The 20,205-nt window shown below is 38.9% G+C and overlaps 1 protein-coding gene across 3 annotated transcripts in view; it reads right to left on the reverse strand.

Annotated features, from left to right (window-relative positions):
• CHD6 (chromodomain helicase DNA binding protein 6) overlaps positions 1 to 20,205 on the reverse strand; it is a 203,002-nt gene that overhangs the window by 145,005 nt on the left and 37,792 nt on the right. For all 3 annotated transcript variants that reach the window (XM_076011121.1, XM_076011120.1, XM_076011122.1), the window contains exon 2: positions 481 to 536. In XM_076011121.1, the coding sequence (XP_075867236.1) occupies positions 481 to 513 (33 nt within the window). In that variant the 5' untranslated portion in view covers positions 514 to 536. The remainder of the gene's footprint in view (positions 1 to 480; positions 537 to 20,205) is intronic.

Raw genomic sequence — 20,205 nt, forward strand, 5'->3', positions numbered from 1 at the left:
GCTCATATCCTTCCACTTAGTTCACTATTCCCTCTAGGAGGAACCTATCCATAAATCATTATAAATAAGAATTTTATAAATAAGATTATAAATTTTTATAAATTATAAATTTAGTGTAATCAAAAATCCAAAATGATAAATATTTAAATTAGAAATAACTGGTCACATCTCCCTTTTAGAAAAACTCAGAAAGCTATTCCAAGGGAAGAAACATTTCTCTTCTACATAGCTAATTTTGAACAATATTCTGTTTACAGTTTTCATTACATTTATTCCTATATGGAGATGACTAGAGCCAAAAGAAAAATCCACACATGAAGTCATTCAGAATAGAGCTCTAGGTTACTACAAGAAGACTAGGAAACAGAGACAAGAGGGAAAATGCCAGTGGTTAAAAGATGAAGCAACACTGCCAGTGTCTTCTCTTGTCTAAGAAGTACCAAATAGATGTATTCACTTAAAAGAAACATGATCACTTACCTGCTTCTCTTTCTTCTGTATTTTCATTTTCATCTATTGAAGGAAGATGTTTATTTCTATAAAACATAAAAAAGGCAAAGATTATGATAAAACCCAAAATAAAACATTTTATATCATCTCTGGATTAACTGTGACACACAAGGAAAACATGAAATGGAAGGTTATTTCCACAGAACATTTCATGTTCAAATACCCTTCAAGTCCTAAGTGCAGACCTAATTCTATGTAGCCCTACCCCTGACCCTAATTTACAGCAACAGATGGGATAGAGTCGAAAACATACTGTCTTTATAGATCAAGTAAGTTATAAAAGATGCTGGCATATTAAAATCACAGTGGTAACTAAAAGAGGAATCAAAAATAACAACATGGCTTTATTGAGCGGGGTGGGAAGATGAGGTAGAAGTAAGATAAGCCCTCATCCTCTTTGGACGAAAATTAATAATGTCTACAATAGATAAATCAAGAAATAGAAATACAGACAAAAAAGAGAGCTAAAAGAGTTCAAAGTAATTCTAAGGAGTGAAACAGGAGTTGGTATAAGGTAGGACATTCACCTGCATTTCATCATAAGCTCTCCTACGTTATTTGATGTTTAAACTATCGGCATATACTACTTGACAAAATAAATTCCATTGTAATATTTCATATAATTTTTAAATGGCTGATTTTACTCTACCAGAGACCTAAATCACATTTCCATTCTAACTATAATGTTCTTCATGACACTGAACTTTTCCTCATAAATGACTCATGAACAGCATAAGAGCACAGCAATTGGCTTTAGAAGTACAAAAGGCATTGGGGCATCCCAGGGAACAGAAAGAATTATAGTCTATACAATGCAAAATCTGGGGCTACCTGCACCACCAACTAGCAGTACTGCCTCAGGTCTGAAGCTCTTGCCTTCCTCACATACAAACCATGGAAGGATCACAGAATCTCAGCTTCTGGTTCTAGCCCACATGTAGGCAGACACTGCCTCATATTTATTGTTTACTATGATTTCTTGGTTATCCCACACAGTTGTAGAATACTATTCACTCAGAAAACCATCCCAGAAGCACACAATTATCCTGAAGTTTCATAATTATTTCTCATATCCAAATGAATGTGATACACAGGCTAAAGTGAGAAAGTATTTGAGGTGGTAGATCTGTTAATTAGTTTAATCCTTCCATGTTGTATTCATGAATCAATAACATCACTTTGTACTCAATAAATATAAACAACCATAATTCGTTAATTCACAATTTTAATAAAGATTAAAGTGAGATAGTCCCAATTCTAAGTGAGTTTATGGCATGTTTGATGCAAATATGAAAATGAAAGACATGATTCCAGTCATCCTTGGGACTACTATTACAGTTTATCATTTTAATGTCTGTCAATTTAGATTATTTTTTCCTCTAAGAGTTAGAGGCATTTTCTATAAAAAGGACCATAAAACGCCACAAATTCTCTCTTAGAGAGATGTGTCTACCAGGATACTGCTGTATGTAAAGAGCACAGTGACCAAGTTACAGCTGTGTAACTAGCTGGAGAGCAGGCATGGTCAGGTCCTAGAGACCAAGGGGAAGAGGAGGAGGGCAGAGAGAGAAATGGCTAAATCAAGAAAAGGAAAGTCCAGTTAGTAAATGGGTGCTTTTAAGAATCATTACAAGGGATTTGATAGAACAATTATTCACCTCAAGAAAGACATAAATTCCAGAGAAATAGTAAGTGCTCTGAATCAAGACAGTTAAAACTTAAAAGAATATTCTCTCCTAGGCTTCATTACAGTGGAGCCAGTTCTAGGTAAATTATGTCAGTACAAGTTTATCTCCTTTATCTCTGAACTTCAAATTACCAGGCCACAGAAAACTGACATTCTCAACTATCACAAACTGCCACAAATTCTAAAAGAAAGAAAGAAGTTTAGAAAAAAGTTCAGGCTAATAAAAAAAAAAAAGAGTATTATCAGTAATAAGACATATTTGCTCAAATTAAATTCTGCCCAATAAAATGAAATCATTAGAAACCACAAAAAATTCCACCAATGGGCAATAAAAATTACTTTTTAATATATAAAGAATCAATACAAGTATAATGCAGTGGAGATAAAAATTTCCAATTCACTACCACAAACTAGCATGGCAAATAAAAAAAGCAGGGCCCTAACATAGCCAGGAATGTGGGAAAACAGGTCCTACTCATCATCATTGCTACTGGCACTTTTAATTGTTTCAGGCTTTCTGTGAAGAGCACTCAGGCAATCTATAAACTGTTCCAATCCTTTCCTGTGCCAGTTCCACTTTAAGGAGTATATCCCAAGGATATAAGCTGGTAGGAAATAAACCTGAGCCTCAAGTAAGCTCAAGGCTGAGGTGAGGAAAATGATAATACCTATCACAGCAGACTTGGGCTTGGGTCAGCGCCAAGAAGGTCAGAGAAGGGCAGATGAGCACAGGCTAGAAAGACAGAGTTGGCCTGAAGCAAGTGTGGCTTGAATTTGAAGCCTTGGAGGAAAGAAGGTAGGGAAATATTCAAAACCAAATCTTTTCCCCTACTCTATTTTATCCTCTGAGAAAGAATGTGGATGTGAAAGCCAAGCAAGTGAGAGTGATGTTACTGTGGAATAGTTGCTTTTCATTCACTGAAAGCAAATGCTGACAAACCTTATGCTACTACTGTCAAATCATTTCTAGCACCCTGATGGATGCAACATACCAGCATGCCCCCATGCCACAAGATAACAGATGTCGACAACATCAATAGGTGTTCAATAAGCATTTATTGACTTTTACTTTTCCAAATAGCATCCTATAATTTACAAACATTCTCTTAAATTACCTCTACTTTTTAAACATTTTTTATGGCATACATTTTCAAAAATACAAAACTATGTAATCTTTTCGTAAGGCTAAATTTTATGTACCAGGAATGGATGAATAGATACACCCTAAAGCTTGTACTTCCGCACAACACTAGAAATGGTATTTTACAGCCTCTGTTGCTGTGTTGCCATCACTCAAAAGTTATGATTAGATCCTTCTGGCTCAATAAAGAACAAATAAAACAGTAATTTCAGGGTCTCAACACTTAATTAGAAACACAGTACAGACAATTCTGAAACCTCTGTGTGGGCAAACCAGGAAATTTGTCAACAAGGGGAAAAAAACATGTGTATAACTTCTGAATCATGGAAACTAGTAGGACTCCTGCTCTCCCCACTGCACTGCAATGCTTATGTTGAGTGTAGCATTTAATTACCTTCACAAGAAAGTAAGCTGCTAATGATGTAAAAATAAGCAATAAAAAAAGCAACCCCCAAATAAGTTTGGGTTTTTTTGTGTGTGTGTGTTTTTTTAACCATCTCTCTCCAGTTCAAAAATTCAACAACAGTGCCTGTGCCATTTCCAAGTTCCTCAATGCTGTGTTATGGACACTTAAAAAACAAAACATGGGGTTCAACCATTCATTCAAAGAAATCATTCATTCAGGACTCTCCCCAAAGGTCACCTTATCAGTGATGCCTTATGCCTTCCCTAGCAGGTCCCTGAATAACATTGTTTCATTATAACACTGTTGAAAAAAAAAATTGGCTTCATTATATACCGTTTCACTTAAACTGAGAACTTCCTGCATATCTACTTGGTTATAGGTTTATTACCTGTCTTTCTGCCCCCCCCACACACACACACCCCAGAATGTAAGCTTTGTTTTGTTCATGTGATACTCCTGAGTCAGGAACAGGACTGAGCTTGTAGCAGGTACTCAACAGACATTTCTTGAATGGAAGAATTTCTTGTCTTTTGGGTAATCACTAAAATTCACCCTTTCTGTAGCTCTCCTCCTCTCAACAAAGAAATAGGTTCAACTCTATCTGAAAACAGTAACACCAACAAATCCTCCACACACCTGAAATTTCACTTCCATATTACTTCCCTAAAACTGTTCTTAGCAATGACTCCCTAGTTGCCGAATCCAATGGGCATTTTTTAGGCTTTATTCTGAATTTCTTGTAGCATTTTATTTTATTTTTTTGAGACAGAGTCTCATTCTGTTGCCTGGGCTAGAGTGCTGTGGCATCAGCCTGGCTCACAGCAACCTTAAACTCCTGGGCTCAAGCGATCTTTCTGCCTCAGCCTCCTGAGTAGCTGGGATACAGGCATGCGCCACCATGCCCGGCTAATTATTTCTGTATAATTGACCAATTAATTTCTTTCTATTTTCAGTAGAAACGGGGTCTCACTCTTGCTTGAGCTGGTTTTGAACTCCTGACCTTGAGTGATCCACCAGCCTCCGCCTCTCAGAGTGCTAGGATTATAGGTGTGAGCCACCATGCCTGGCCCTTTGTAGCATTTTAAACTACGGCCATTTCCTCTTTTTAAAATTCTCATCTCACTGATTTCTTGAAGGCCATTCTCTCCTGATTTCCCTGATTGCAGGCTTCCATGCTAGCTTCCATGCCTTGGCTCCCCCTGTTATAATGTCCAACCCTTAAATGTCACTGTTCTCAGGGTTCAATGCTCTCAACACCACAAAAGCTCTCTGAGTTTTCTACTCAACTTCCAAACTTCATCTCTCTGTGCAATGACCAGTGCACATTTCAAAATCCAAGCCCTCCTGCTGACCTCTATGTGGGTCTATACAACACCATATTGGCCAGTTACAATTAGGTATTCCACAGGTACTACCAAAATCCCCACAACTGTTTCAAAACTAAGTTCAGTATCACCTTTACACCCTCACACACAGACACGCACAACCCGCTCCTATGTCCCCCGTCGGATTTAGTGTTGCACAGGCTACACCCAGCCCAGAATTGAGAGTCATCCTTAATTCTTCCCCTTTCCCTTCTTACATAATTCCCGAATCCCTTGGTTCCTCACCCCCCATCAACTCTGATTTATTACACTTTTTGTTGTCATTTTTGCATGAAATAGCCTCCTAAGTGCCTCTCTACTCTCCATGTCTCCTGTCCCCACCCTATCACCCTCATCGGTATCAACTGTAAGTTTTCCTGAAGTGCAAACAAAATCAGATGGTATCTCTTCAGCAGGTATTGCATCTTCAAAAAACAAAACAAAACAAAACAAAACAAATTCCTTGGCACAGAGCCCTGCATAATAAGCAATATGGCCTCTGGTCCTTGTCTACTGCTCTGACAGTATTTTCCACCATTCACCCAACTACACTAACTGAACACCTGTAGGTCCCAACAACTGCCCTGCTCACTCAAGTCTTATATCCCTCAAAATTCAGCTCTGGTGTCATGTTCTCTGGGATGTCTTACTTGACTTGCCTAAATCTCACAAACAACTCATAATAATTACTAAACTATAGTAGCTGTATCACCACATTATCATCTTTTACCTGTCTGTGCCTGCTATCAACTGTCGAGCACCTAAGCATTCTCTGGGAAGGAGCCCTGCTCTGCAGTATAGAGCTCAGGGCCTGGCATTTGGACTCTTCAATGATTACTTGCAGAAGGAGCGGCTGACTAAATGGGAAAGCCATGTTTACAGCAAAGGCTTTGTGTTTTCACTTTCTTTGTCATAACTGGTGGCCTCCTTTTTTCCTCCTTCCTGTTTATTCTGTTCTCCTAATGCAATCAAATTTCTTTTATATCTTTTCAAAGTGATATATGTACTTAGCTTAAGAATTCAATAATAATAATATAAAGGTTAAAGCAAAAAATAATAGTCCCCGGATTGTATTCCCCCATCCTGATTCACTCTTCCCAGAGGCAATCATTTGACCTTTAGCCATTCCTTCTGCTCCTTACTATGATATTCTAAATAACATGCTTATACTGCTATTAAATATTTTCAGTTTTAGACATTATTCTATTGGCATCTTCGTATGGAACAGGAATTGGCAAATATTTTTTATAAAAGGCCAGATAATAAATATTTTAGGCTTTGTGAGCCATATGGTCTCAGTTGCAACCACTCAATTCTGGTGTAGTATGAAAACAGCCAAAGACAAATGTGCAAACAAATGGGTATGGCTGTGTTCCAATAAAACTTTATTTATAAAAACAGGAAGTTTTCCCGTACTATGGAAGATGAAGTATTATCTTCCCAATATAGTTATCACCATTATTTATTAAATCAGTATTTAACTCATGGCTAAGCCACAGACTCTGTGCTAAAATTTTTTGTGTGTAAATTTTTCTCTAAAGATAATAATTACCTCATTTTAAAACTTACATTGTTTTCCATGAATCACTAACTTATCCTAAAATGCTCCCCCCAAACCTTAAAACACCTCTCAATCTAAGTACAGTTTTTTTTCTCTCAAGTCATTCCAGCTGGGGTCCATCAGGAGTCCGCCATCATTCTCTCCAATCTGCTGCAAAGCCACCCTCTTGGGTCTTATCTCCACCCTCCCAGGGATTCATTCCCTTTGTCTCTCTTAAGGGTGGATTTCCAGGTTTCTCCTCTCTAGGTTTACACTCTCATTGTGGTGAAGCACAACATCCAAGACTCTCCAGAAAATACTGAGAGGTAAATTTTTGAGCCCTTCATGTCTGAAAATGTTTCTATTCATTCTACCTTGGTAGATTGGTGGGTAGCAAATCACAGGTGGGATGTCCATACTCCTTGGAATTTTGAGAACATTGCTCCATTGTCCTCTTTCTTCCATCTCTGTTAAATAATTTGAACCCTTCTGGTTTCTGAGTATTTGTAAGTGACATCTCTTGGTTCTCTGAAAACTTTCAGGATCATCTCTTCATAACAGTGAGCCGTGGGGCTATTTTCACCCATGAGGTTGGGTACCTGGTGAATTCTTTCACAGTGTGGAAACTTTCTGATTTTTCGGTTCTGAGAGATCTTTTTATATTATTTCTTCATAATTCTCTCCCTATTGTTTTCTTTTAATGGAACTCCTGATACTATATTTGAATGATGACTTTCTGGGCTACACCTCTAATTTTCTCTCTTTCTACACCTCTAATTTAAAAAAAAAAAATCCTTTCACATTCTGCTTTCTGGAAAATTTCTTCAATTTTACCTTCCAACCCTTCTTTTTTCTTTCAATAATTCTTTTTTGTGTATGCTCTCATATTTTACTTTTATAGTCTCCTAAGTTCATGTCAGCTAACCAAGAATGGAAGGGCATTCAAATGACAAATGTTCACTCTTTTCCTTCAAAGATGACCTTATGATCTAGTGGAAAAATTTCTGCACAACCAAAATATTCAAACTAGCATGAGGGAGGCTTCTGTAATAGCTTTAAGGATTTCCTGTATATTTGAGCTCTGGATGAGAATACATATTTTGCATTAAAGGTGGCACAGCACCAAAATACACTGAGGATTTGATTTTTTTTTTTTAATCCATGAATTCTTTTAGATGCCTGAAAGTTTTCTTGGAAAACATATGAAAATTTGTAAATTACATCAACTTATGTGAAGTTACCATTTGTGCATAATTCAGGCTAGACAAAGTCTGTATAGGTGAATCTACTACAGGCTAGAAAAAACATATCACCTTCAACTCATGACTAAATGTCAAGAAGTATTCACATCTGTAAGACTGAAAGGGGGCTGTGAGGACATGGACTATATCTATTTTGACTACTACTGTATATCTAATATTAGCGTGATATTTGACGAATAAGTCAATATATTAATATTAAATATGGACTTAGAAGGATCATATCAGTATAAAGTTTAGACTAAAAATCCAAGACACATGAGGCTTGGACTAAAAATCCATCTCTCCAAAAATGTAGATGCCTAACTTAAAATATCTAACAAATATTACCAGTGAGAAGGCACTAGTACTGTCACCACTTACAAACTGAGGCAGCCCGTTGTTTTGCTGGTTCGAAAGAATGTATTATTGCCACTAACATTAACTTAAGACTCTACTGAAAAGTATTTTAAATATTCAATGTATTAGTGTAAAAGCTCTGTTACCCTGCATGTGAGTAATGTAAGCCAAAAGGCAAATCAAGAGTAGTAATTTTAATCCTTGTCTGTGAAGAAGACATAGCAGCAGTAAGAAGAAGAATAATCTCCTAGTAAAGTCTTGTTACTGGACAAAGAGTATTAGAAATGTCCATTGAGAGGCTTCCTGTTGGCCAACTGATGAGTAACAAGGCTTTTAATAACTGAATGAATCTCCTCTGGCTATTTAAACTAATGACTATTAACTTGAACCAATGTCTTGTGTTGCTGCAATTCCTTACTATGATCAGTTGCACTTGAAATGATATAAAAGTGTACACTAAGGAAGCTCTACAAACATTTCAACAATGCTGCATTCACATACTTAGAACTATTAATAAATGGGATCTTTGAGATCACATGGCCAAACTCTGATTTTAATAATGAATGAGACATATTTGTACAATTACAGAAGGAGAAATATCAACTCCAAATCCCAGTTCATCTCTTCAGTCAGAGAAAATCATTTCTAACTCCTAATCTGGTGATAAAAATCAATGAGCTTGATAAGAATCACTGTTAAGGGTAGCAGTAGAAGCAAGTGACCAAACACTTCCACAGCTATCAAATATCAAATTGTAAAGTAAAACTTGAGTGTACTTTTTTTGTTATTAGATCCTACACCACAACATCAAATGATGCAAATCAGGAATGAACACATCTATGAACAAAGGACCGAAGAAACCAATCTCCTGATAGCCAAGCCCCCTCAAGATTCATACCCCTGAAAACTCAAGTGATAATCTAATATAGGAAGACAAAGGGTTTTACAAATGACACTTTATATTCATTCTCAAGAGGCCTCAGCAGTAACCTAAAACCTTTTCACACTCATTACATTTTAATGCCTTTTGTGGTAGAACAGTAATACCTGTGCACTTGGGAGTGAAGATATATCTAGGTTCTAAAAACAAGGGTTGTGTGATTTGAGCAATTTCTTCAATCTCCCTGGATCTCACTTTTTTCATATGTAGAATAGATACAAAAACCAATCCTATCAAGTAGCCAAATGGGTTTTTAAAAAGTTATTCTGTCAACATCAAAATGAAGCATACAAAGGAAGCTCCAAGGAAGCATACAAAGATATAAGAAACCCACAACTCCAAATGTAAATTTTAAAAAGCTATTGGAGGCCGGGCCCAGTGGCTCACGCCTGTAATCCTAGCTCTCTGGGAGGCTGAGGCAGGCGGATTGCTCGAGGTCAGGAGTTCAAAACCAGCCTGAGCAAGAGTGAGACCTCGTCTCTACTATAAATACAAAGAAATTAATTGGCCAACTGATATATATATAAAAAATTAGCCAGGCATCGTGGCACATGCCTGTAGTCCCAGCTACTCAGGAGGCTGAGGCAGTAGGATCGCTTGAGCCCAGGAGTTTGAGGTTGCTGTGAGCTAGGCTGACGCCACGGCACTCACTCTAGCCTGGACGACAAAGCAAGACTCTGTCTCAAAAAAAAAAAAAAAAAAAGCTATTGGAGATACTTATAAAACATAGCTACAAAAAGGAATAAACTACTAATACATGCAAGATGGGTAAGTCTCAAATGCATTGTGCTGAGCAAAAGAAGCCAAACTGAAGTCTATATACTGTGTGATTTCATTCATGTGACATTCTAGAAAAAGCAAAATTATAAGAATGGAAAACACATTAGTGGTTGCCAGGGGTTGAGGGTAGGTAGAGGGGTCAACTATAAAGAGAATTTGGAGGGGGGGGATGATGGAACTGTTTCTGCATCTTGATTGTGATTTTGGTCACACAGCTGTATGCTTTTACTGAAACTCAAAGAATTCTTTGCCAAAAAGAACAAATTTTTGTGTATAAAAAAGTTAATAAAGAATTTTTTTAGGCCAGGCGCAGTGGCTCATGCCTGTAATCCTAGCACTCTGGGAGGCCGCCGAGGCGGGAGGACTGCTTGAGCTCAGGCGTTCGAGACCAGCTTAAGCAAGACCGAGACCCCGTTTCTACTATAATTAGAAAGAAATTAGCCAAACAAATAAAAATAGAAAAAACTAGCCAGGCATGGTGGTGCGTGCCTGTAGCTGGTGCCTCCTAGCTACTTGGGAGGCTGAGACAGGAGGATCGCTTGAGCCTAAGAGTTTGAGGTTGCTGTGAGCTAGGCTGACACCACAGCACTCTAGCCTGGGCAACAGAGTGAGACTCTGCCTCAAAAAAAAAAAAAAAAATTAAATAATCTTATTTAAAGGATATGTTGGTCCAAAGTTAATGAATAATTGAATTAAAAATTGTTTTCTAAACATCTAACATGCAAACAGGTGACCAAGAAGGTTAAGGAGAATTGGCAAAGGCTGGGTGAAGTTCTGGGCTAGAAGTAATTGATGACAGGCTCTCAAAAGTCTAAGGCAGTCTGAATTGAACCTTTTACATAATGGGGAGCTATTCATTGAAGATTTCTGAGAAAGGGACAAATATTACCAAAGTTGGTTTGATAGAAAGATTCATCAGGTAAGAATATGATGGCCAGGCCTGGGGTCCAAGAAGACCAGTGAGTCATACCCCAGGTAGAAGTAACAGAAAATAGCAGGCTAACAAATAAAAACAGAAGAAAAGTCATGGAGTCCAAAAAGATGAAAAGGATAATCATTCTCCTTTTATGTGGCTTAACATGGTCGAGGGCTTGTATTGGCAAGAGATATCAGGGCATCAGAAAGAAGTAATTTTGGGGAGAATAGATGCATGAGTTCTATTTTGGACAGGCTACACTGAAGTAACAGTGAAACTGAATCACAGTAAAAAGGAACATAAAGCTCAGGCAGTACAATCCTTTTTTCTTAAGATAATGAAACTTACTGACTCCTGTATTTCTTACAATGCAGAAGTAAAAAAAATAAAGAAATATGAAATGTAAAAAAAAAAAAAAAGATAATGAAACTTAGGTTAGAGCTGTCATTTGATCTGCCAAAGATTCACAATTACTCAGAATTACAAGAATTAGATTTCCTGGGTTCCAATTTGGCTCTCTTAGCACCATATCAAGCTGCCTTGTAAGCAAAGGAAAAAACAAAGTGAGAGATCAGGATAGGAGAGATGTTCTATCTGGGGCACTCAGAGGGTGGGCAAAGGCTGGAAAGACATTCTACAGATAAATTACAACAGCCTAGAAGTGTAGTAGTAAAGATGAAATGGAATTTAAGACAGACCAATGATAGATACCATTCTACAGAAAGAAGAAGAGCAAGAACAAAGAGAACTCTAAACTTCTAGCCTTGAGGCTGACAAAATAGTATTAGTACCACTAGGGGCAGGAGGCTGGGGGTGGGGAGTCAATGGGAAGAGCTGGCTTCATGGAGTAAGATAATGCATTTGGTTTTAGAACTGGTGACCTTGCTAGTATCCTAGAAAAGCAGTTCTCAACAATGGTGAAGGTGCTTTAAAAAGATTCGCTCCCACCTCCAAAAGATTCCAATTTAATTGGTCTGAGGTGAGACCCCAGCATCATAATTTTTAAAACCTCTCTCAGACGATTCTACTATGCAGACAGGCTGAAAGACTACTCTTAATCTGCACATCTCGTGATCTAGAGAAAGATCTGAGCTGAAGCCCAAACATGAAATCACTATTTCCTTGCATTTTCCCTAACAGACTGCATTTTTCAGTTCTTTTTAGCAAGTGGGGGGGGAGGGGAGGAGAGGAGTGAAGGGACAGTGGACACGGAGATAGTGAGGAAAGGGATAACTACGAACCTGGGTTGGGGGGAGTGTTCAAAGTCCTACCCAATGGTGTGTGTAGTATAAAGCCTTAAATTAAGCTCAATATTATGTGCTGCCTTGACATTTGAAATTGGGAAGACCTCCAATGGCTTATCCACAAATTCCCCTCCCCACTTTGCTCCTATGGATAAGGTCCCCTAACCAAACCACCATCCTTATTGAGGGGACCATGAATAGTTCCTTCTTATCCCTAAGCAGAGGATTTCAGTTCCCTGCCAGCATTGTACAATTACTCAAATAAGCCAATCACATCCTCCTGTGGGAACCAAGGGCCACGCCATCCTCTTATTACTACAAAGCCTGCCTCCCACCAGACCCTGGGTGTTCGCTCTGCTCCTGAGTGCTATCGCCATGTGGCTGTGTGGTGTGAGGTCTCCTCCTCCCCCAGGCTGTGTGAGTACATGTGAACAATACACTGCTATGGATCTCATCTGTCCAGTGTTAGGTGTCATGTGTTTGGTCATCCTGTAGCCCTACAGCAGGAATCCTGCACCAATGGGGTGAACAGGAAGATTAAAACAGCATCATGAACAAGATGGTTCAACCATGACCAAGGACACCTGGTCAGGGATGTGGACCCCAACTCCAGGAGAATAACATAGCACTTACACTGTATTAGGTATTATAAGTAATCTAAAGATGATTTAAAGTATACAGGAAGATGTGCACAGGGTGCATGCAAATACAACACCTTTCTACATAAGGGACTCCATGAAGGATCAGGAGGCTGCTATGAGGCAGGTCTTCGGGCCCCTGACCATCGCTCTGTAACCACCCAGAAGTCTACAGCACAAGTGACTAGATGGAGACAAAAACCAAAGGCCACATTCTACATGGCTAGAAATCCAAATATTCTGAGGAAATCTATACAGAGAAAAAAGTTAAAAAGCGAGGCTATGTAGCAGAGGATAGTTTCAATCCATGGGTGAAGGGAATAGAAAGCAATGAAAACAGCTTGATAAAACTATCATTTAAGAGGACCTTAAAAGTACATTTCAGGCAAGGTAGATGTACACTTCAGATAATATTACATACAAGGAAACAAAATTATCTCATACAAATAATTCATATGATAAACACAGACAAAATCTTGAGGGATATAACTGTAAGTAAATCTGTTTAAATTCTTTTATCTACATTCATATAGCATTCCATTTGAATTCTGAACTGTTAAACATTGTTTTGGAGCAACTTATGATAAAGAACAAAGTCTATATGATAGTTACACAAGACAGCAGGGAAACAAAGTAAACACAGTAACAAAATCATAACACAGACAATACTTAACAAAGAAGAGTTTTTACTTTGAGATAAATCAAAAAAGAAAAATCACATTATTTAAGGTCGCCCAGGCTCAGCACTCTTTATTTTGCAGGAAACAGAAGAGCCGGCCCCAATGACAAGAAAATCTTCAATCTAAAAACAGCTTCTCAACTAAATTTGTGGAACTCCTAGCACTAAAAAGATGGGCTTTTCCCCTATTTCTAGAACTCTGCTGTATTAAAAACCCAAGATTTTGGCCGGGCACGGTGGCTCATGTTTGTAATCCTAGCACTCTGGGAGGCTGAGGTGGGAGGATTGTTTGAGCTCAGGAGTTTGAGACCAGCCTGAGCAAGAACAAGACCCCGTCTCTAGCAAAAAAAGAAAAAATTAGCCAGGCATGGTGGCACATGCCTGTAGTCCCAGCTACTCCGGAGTCTGAGGCAGTAGGAATGCTTGAGCCCAGGAGTTTGAGGTTGCTGTGAGCTAGGCTGACACCACAGCACTCTAGCCAGGGCAACAGTGAGACACTGTCTCACTGGGGGGGGGGGGGGGGATGAGTAGTTCTTAATCCTTTCTCATTTCCAATTCCTCCTTCCCAGAAACCTAAAAGGAAGAGAGTACTGAGGTAAATGCAAAACTGGTCTGTGGGGAAATACATAAAGCAAGATGCTGCAGGATGTGTCCAAAGACATGTAAAAATTTCTAGTGAAAGCAAACAAAAACAGCTATGGGTGAATTGTGAGCCCAGTGGCTGGCAATAGGAACCTCCAGCTAAACAGAAAGTAAATGCCCCAGTTCACAGAATCTGTGATTCTGCCATACTACACTAAAAGCAGAAGCTGCAGGCAATAAGCAGAATACATAAAGAGGCCACTTTAGGGGAATTAAAGCCAATTAACAAAAATCTGTTAACATCTACATTATATGCGATCCCCTTAATTTGCCTACAAATTGGTATAGACTTGATCACCAACTTTAAATTCATATTAGCAAACCATGTACTGTTAAAACTACTGACTTCTGGGCCGGGTGTGGTGGCTCAGGCCTGTAGTCCTAGCACTCTGGGAGGTCGAGGTGAGCGGATCATTAGAGCTCAGGAGTTCAAGACCAGCCTGAGCAAGAATGAGACCTAGTCTCTACTAAAAATAGAGAGAAATTAATTGGCCAACTAAAAAAAAATAATATATATATATATATAAAAATTAGCCGGGCATGGTGGTGTATGCCTGTAGTCCCAGCTACTCAGCAGGCTGAGGCAGGAGGAGTTTGAGGTTGCTGTGAGCTAGGCTGATGCCACGGCACTCTAGCTCAGGCAACAGAGTGAGACTCTGTCTCAAAAAACAAAAACAAAACAAAAAAAAAAAAAACTACTGACTTCTAACACCCAAATAAAACTAGGTGTTCACCTAGAAGTAGAACTCAGCAAGTTTTCAGATCGGCATGGGACACTATTTTAGCGGGACTGGTCTGAGAGATGACAGAATTTATGCCCAAAATGAGCAAGAGAACCACAGAGAAGAGTCCATTAGTTACCTGTTAAAGAGTACCAATTCCTTGATCTAAAAATAATCATTTTAAAACATAAATTTAACTTTTTAACATGGACCATCTCCTTATACAGTCAGCCCTCCAAATCCCTGGATTCAACCAACTACAGATCAAATAATCAGAAAAAAATGAGTAAATATAACAATAGACATAATACAAACTTTAAAAACACAGTACATACAAAAATGCTGACTGCCTAAATAAATAAATAAATAAATAAAAATAAAAAAAATAAAAACACAGTACAACTATTTATATAGCATTTGCACTGCATTAGGTATTATAAATTCTAGAGATGATTTACAGTATACAGGAAGATGTGCATAGGTTATATACAAATACTATGCCATTCTTTATAAAGGACTTGAGCATCCTCAAATTTTGGTATCCATGGGGGAAGGGTGATGTCCTGAAACCACTCCCCAGTGGATACCAAGGGACTATGTTTATTTCACCTGTTCCAATGCTCCCTTCCATCATCAGACCAAGCACTGGGAACCAGCTACAGTGGCATGATTTTAAGGTTCTTCCAGATATAGATGAGCAATTTGGAAGACAGCAAATTTCAAAACTGCCACTCTGTAATACTTATGCAGAATGAGACTCATATTTCAATCCCAGGCACTCTTTCCTCAAGATGCTAAATCTGAAAATGAAGCTCTTTACTGGTGGCAATATAAGCCCAGGCTAATAATAAAATGAAGTAAATAAAAGTCAGGGAACTTTCTCATTAGGCTGAATATAAAATCCAAGTATCACTTCTTAAAAATTCAATAGAATCCACAAGGAGTTGGTGAGAAAGCTGGGTATCACAGGCAAGTGATAAAGGCAGCCCTCAAAGAGAAGAAAACAGTAACATTCAGAGGGCCAAGGGACTGCATTAGATTCACCTTTGAGGCCCAAATACTTAGGACAAGCCAAGAATATAGTACTTACAGTACATATATATTGGCTGGGCAAGTCCATGGACTGAATTTATATATGGAAGATCCACTAGCTAATATCACCACTCATATTATTTTCTTCCCCTCCACCCCAAATGACTTATGGGTCAAAAAAGATGAGGAAACAATTTTTACAAGGGAATCACTCTAGGTTCTCAGCCTTCTGTGTTACGCTTTTGCATTAAGTCTTACCCTAGCCAAATCCTCTCTATATACGAGAGTACCACCGGCCATTCAAAACACAAAAATTACCTTATACCCTACATATTTGGTGATATCAAGCTCTGTACACAAAAGTAGATAATTCCAAGTCTACTACTGTTATTCACTTTAACAACAATTAAACTTTACACAGCTGGCCCTACTTTAAAATTCACTCTAAATTCAATCCACAGTATAATGCCAGAGTTTCTTAGCAACCTCTGCTTTCTGTGAATGTGACTTCTTTCTAGATTCCACATCCATCTCCTGGATCCAGGTTCGATGCCCAAAGTGGTGGATTCCTTAGATTCTGCTCCCAGAGTTACCTACCCCTAACAAACCACAGTACTGAGCTGCTTCTGTTTACAGTTTTTAAATGCCACACACTGAGTTTCTCCTATCACCACCAGTTCCTCAATCAAAGTCTATGGTTCCCATTATCGTCAACTCCTACATGAGAGTTACTGTGGGCTTCTAAATTTCTTAGGAAAAAAAGGATCTAGTGATTTGTAAGCTGCTACAAGAAGAAGGGTACACTAACAAAGATAAAAGCAAAGATAATGCTTACAGAGGAGAGAAGTGATATTTTATTTAGACCAAGAACAAAGAGGTAATTGGGAGGCCATAAAAAAGGTCAGAAGTTGCTGTTCAAAGACTTGACAAGGGTGCGGTGGGGTGGCTCATGCCTGTAATCCTAGCACTCTGGGAAGCCGAGAGGCAGGAGGATTGGGAGGATTGCTTGAGCTGAGTTCAAGACCGGCCTGAGCAATAGCAAGACCCCATCTCTACTAAAAATAGAAAAATCAGCCAGATGTCATGGTGCACGCCTGTAGTACCAGATACTCAGGAAGCTGAAGCAGGAGGATTGCTTGAGCCCAGGAGTCTGGGGTTGCAGTGAGTTTTGCTGACATTAATGAACTCTGGTCAGGGCGACAGAGTGAGACTCCGTCTCAAAAAAAAGAAAAAAAAAATGAAGTAGAAGTTGCTCTAAAGAAGATCTGAGATAACAATTTGATCCCTGGCAATTAATATTTTTGTTGAATGAATTAGAGATGTCTTTTCAGACATTAAGTTAGACAATCCTCAAGTGGTTTTTAAAAATAAAAGAGATATCCTGAATTATTTTGTATTTTCTGTATTCTACACTGGATCTTGTTTTTAAGTTTTTACTTTTTGAATCAGGTTGTGCCATATTTTAACTTTTACTTTAGTATATAATACACAGTATATTACAAAGTAGAGCTCTTAACAAACTGCATATAGCTTTGTAACCAGCATCCACAACTAGAAATAGAACATTATTAGCACCTTGTACAAAAGCTCCATCCACCCCTCCTTTCTGATCATTATTGCTTTTCCCCATAGGTAACCACTAGCCTGACTTCTCATAGATTAGTTTTGCCTTTCCTATATCTTATAAAAGTAGAATTATGTAGTCTGCACTATTCTATTCAGCTTCTGTGCCAGTTACCAATTTATTGCCTCTCAACTCCCAAATTCACCCTTCAGTACCAGCTCTGCAGTAATGGACTGGACTCTTCAGCATTTCTCCTTTACAGGGCATGTGATACTAAGCTTGGTCAGCAGAGGAAGTTGAAGGGACACTGTAGGTGGAAGGGCACTTGTCTTTTGGGTTCAACAGTGGCATGCATTTACTGTTCCTACAAGCGCGCGTGCATACCCATGTGGTACCAGTCTGCCCAGGGCACACGGTCCCTCTGTGACCACACAGCTGCTGCCCTGCTTGCTGACCACCTTCCCGTGGTCCTCCAGACACAGACAGCAGAGACTCCAGGCCTCAAGCATACAATAGCATCCCATACGGTTGTTTCCTGCAGCCCTCCCCAAAAGAACCCCATGTGCTCCAGCCACTGTGCCTGCACTGGCATACCAACCCCCTCTGCATGCCTGCTCACCAGACTTGGCTCATGTGGACCCTGAATGGTTGTCTCCTATAGCCTTCTCAATGGGGACACTGCGAGCTCTGTACCTTGCACCCACAGTGGCACCCCAACTCCCTTCTGCCTGCCTACCCACCAGCCTCGGTTTGTCTCATCCCAGAGGTTTATTTCCTGCCTGCCCAGCAACTGTGTACTAGCTCTGACCCTGGCAACCTAGGGAACTTCTATGCCACCCAATGACTTACAACCACACCTTTTCCAATGAAATCTGAACCCTAACCCTGGGAAAGAGGCCTTCCGCCCTCCTATCCCATCTGGATTATAGACAATTTTCTGAAGTTATTTAACTTTAATAAATGGCAGAGTTTATTTGTACACAGGATAGTATGATGCTAAAGCCAAGATCTTTCTACTACCATCAATCTGTATGACATTAAAGACATTTCACCAGACTCTAATTCTTTGAAGACTGAGACAGTGTCATATTTGCTACTACTTTCCATTACCTAGCACAGTGCCTGGCACACAGAAGGTGCTCTGTAAATACCTGTTCAATTAATGAAGATACTGAAATTTGAATAACTCTTTTTATGCAACCTAAATTCTTAAGTTTAGTGATTTTTAGCCTATATAAGGAATGTTACGTGACAACCCTGAGAAAATATGATATTGCAGATTATCTTGATTAAAGCATATAAACACCCAGACAAAGTGAAAAGGAGGCAACTAAATTCTGAAAATTTTGAATTGGAAGCAGGTGATACAAATATCTGTGACCCAAGAAAGGGGATGAAGACTTATAATCTAGAAAGGAAGATGAGACCAGTACATAAAATAGCTGAAGAACAATGCAAAAAGAAGCAAAATGAAAACAAACTCAAGACCCAAGCCCAAAAAAACTAAGAGCTATACAAGTTAAGAGACCGTATATCAATGAAAATTTGAAGACTCTATTTCACAAAGCATACAGGATATGCAAGGTCTGGAAGTGAAGACAAAGAAAGCCTGGAGAGTTTACCCTACTTTTCACCACTTCTGGAGAGCTCTCTGATCACAAGGCAGCTCCAGAGAAATTAGCCTAGGTAAGGACTAATGCCACATGCAGATCCACCAATTAGCTCCCAGCTCTGTACCAGACAGGCAAAAAAAAGGGCAAGAGTAGATTCCGGATCTAGCTAAGCACATGGGTAAGAGCAAAGGGCCCATCACTCAATATTTAGATAAACAGTGGATCTGTCTCCTAAATTCAGGTGGGCAATGCCCGCAGGCAAGCAAATATCATTTTAGCTATTGCTACATTGGGGAGGTAGAGAGGAAGAGGCAAAGGGAAGATGGAGGGGGAAAGGAAGAGGGTAGGAGAAGGAGGGTAGTGAGAGGGAGACAGAAACCATCTAAAATTTAAATTATGTACTTTTCTGTGTGTTGTTACTGTTCAATAAAAAGTTTACCATAAGAAAAAACTGGACTGTTCTTACTCTCAAAGATGATCTGGAAGCTGTAAATTGCCAGTTTGGGTCCTATCTATACTTGGAGATAATGAAATCATCCCCTAGTTTTTTCTTCTGTAAAATGAATACTCCAAGTTTCTAACCTCTCCACTCAAATATTAGTCACTCATATATTTTCTCTCTCTCCTGTACATTCTATGTTCTGTCTCCTTAATTTGCAAAGTTACAGCTAAACTAAGGTACTTTATCAGGTTAGTATCAACCCTTATAAATATTCATTGAAACCAAATCAAACCTTATGGTGAAATGCTAAAGGCACTTCTATTAAGAAGTTGGGAACAAGACAAGGATGCCATCTATCACGTGGCTCTGGACATTCTAGAGAATATCGGGAAAGATTATGAGATATATAAATTGGCAAGACACAAAATTATTATTTATATATGATGTGACTGTTTATCGTTTAAGTAAGCCCTTAAAAAACAACTTGAAAACCATGATAACCAAGAAAAAGAGTTTATAAGATGGCTGGCAAAAAAAATGTTTGTACAAACATCAGTAACTTTGTGAAAATAAACCTCAAGCTTTCTTCATGTATGCACCTGCATACCAAGTTCCTGTCACGCATACCAAGTGAAATCAACTCTATTACTCTGGCTGTGCATACTCAAGGGACTGGTGCCGAGGCAGGGGCCCACTTATCCAGACAGACATGAGAGGTCAACCTCCTGTCATAGTTTGGCACCACAC

This window comes from Microcebus murinus, chromosome 16 (assembly GCF_040939455.1).
Source record: "Microcebus murinus isolate Inina chromosome 16, M.murinus_Inina_mat1.0, whole genome shotgun sequence".
NCBI classification, from domain to species: domain Eukaryota; kingdom Metazoa; phylum Chordata; class Mammalia; order Primates; family Cheirogaleidae; genus Microcebus; species Microcebus murinus.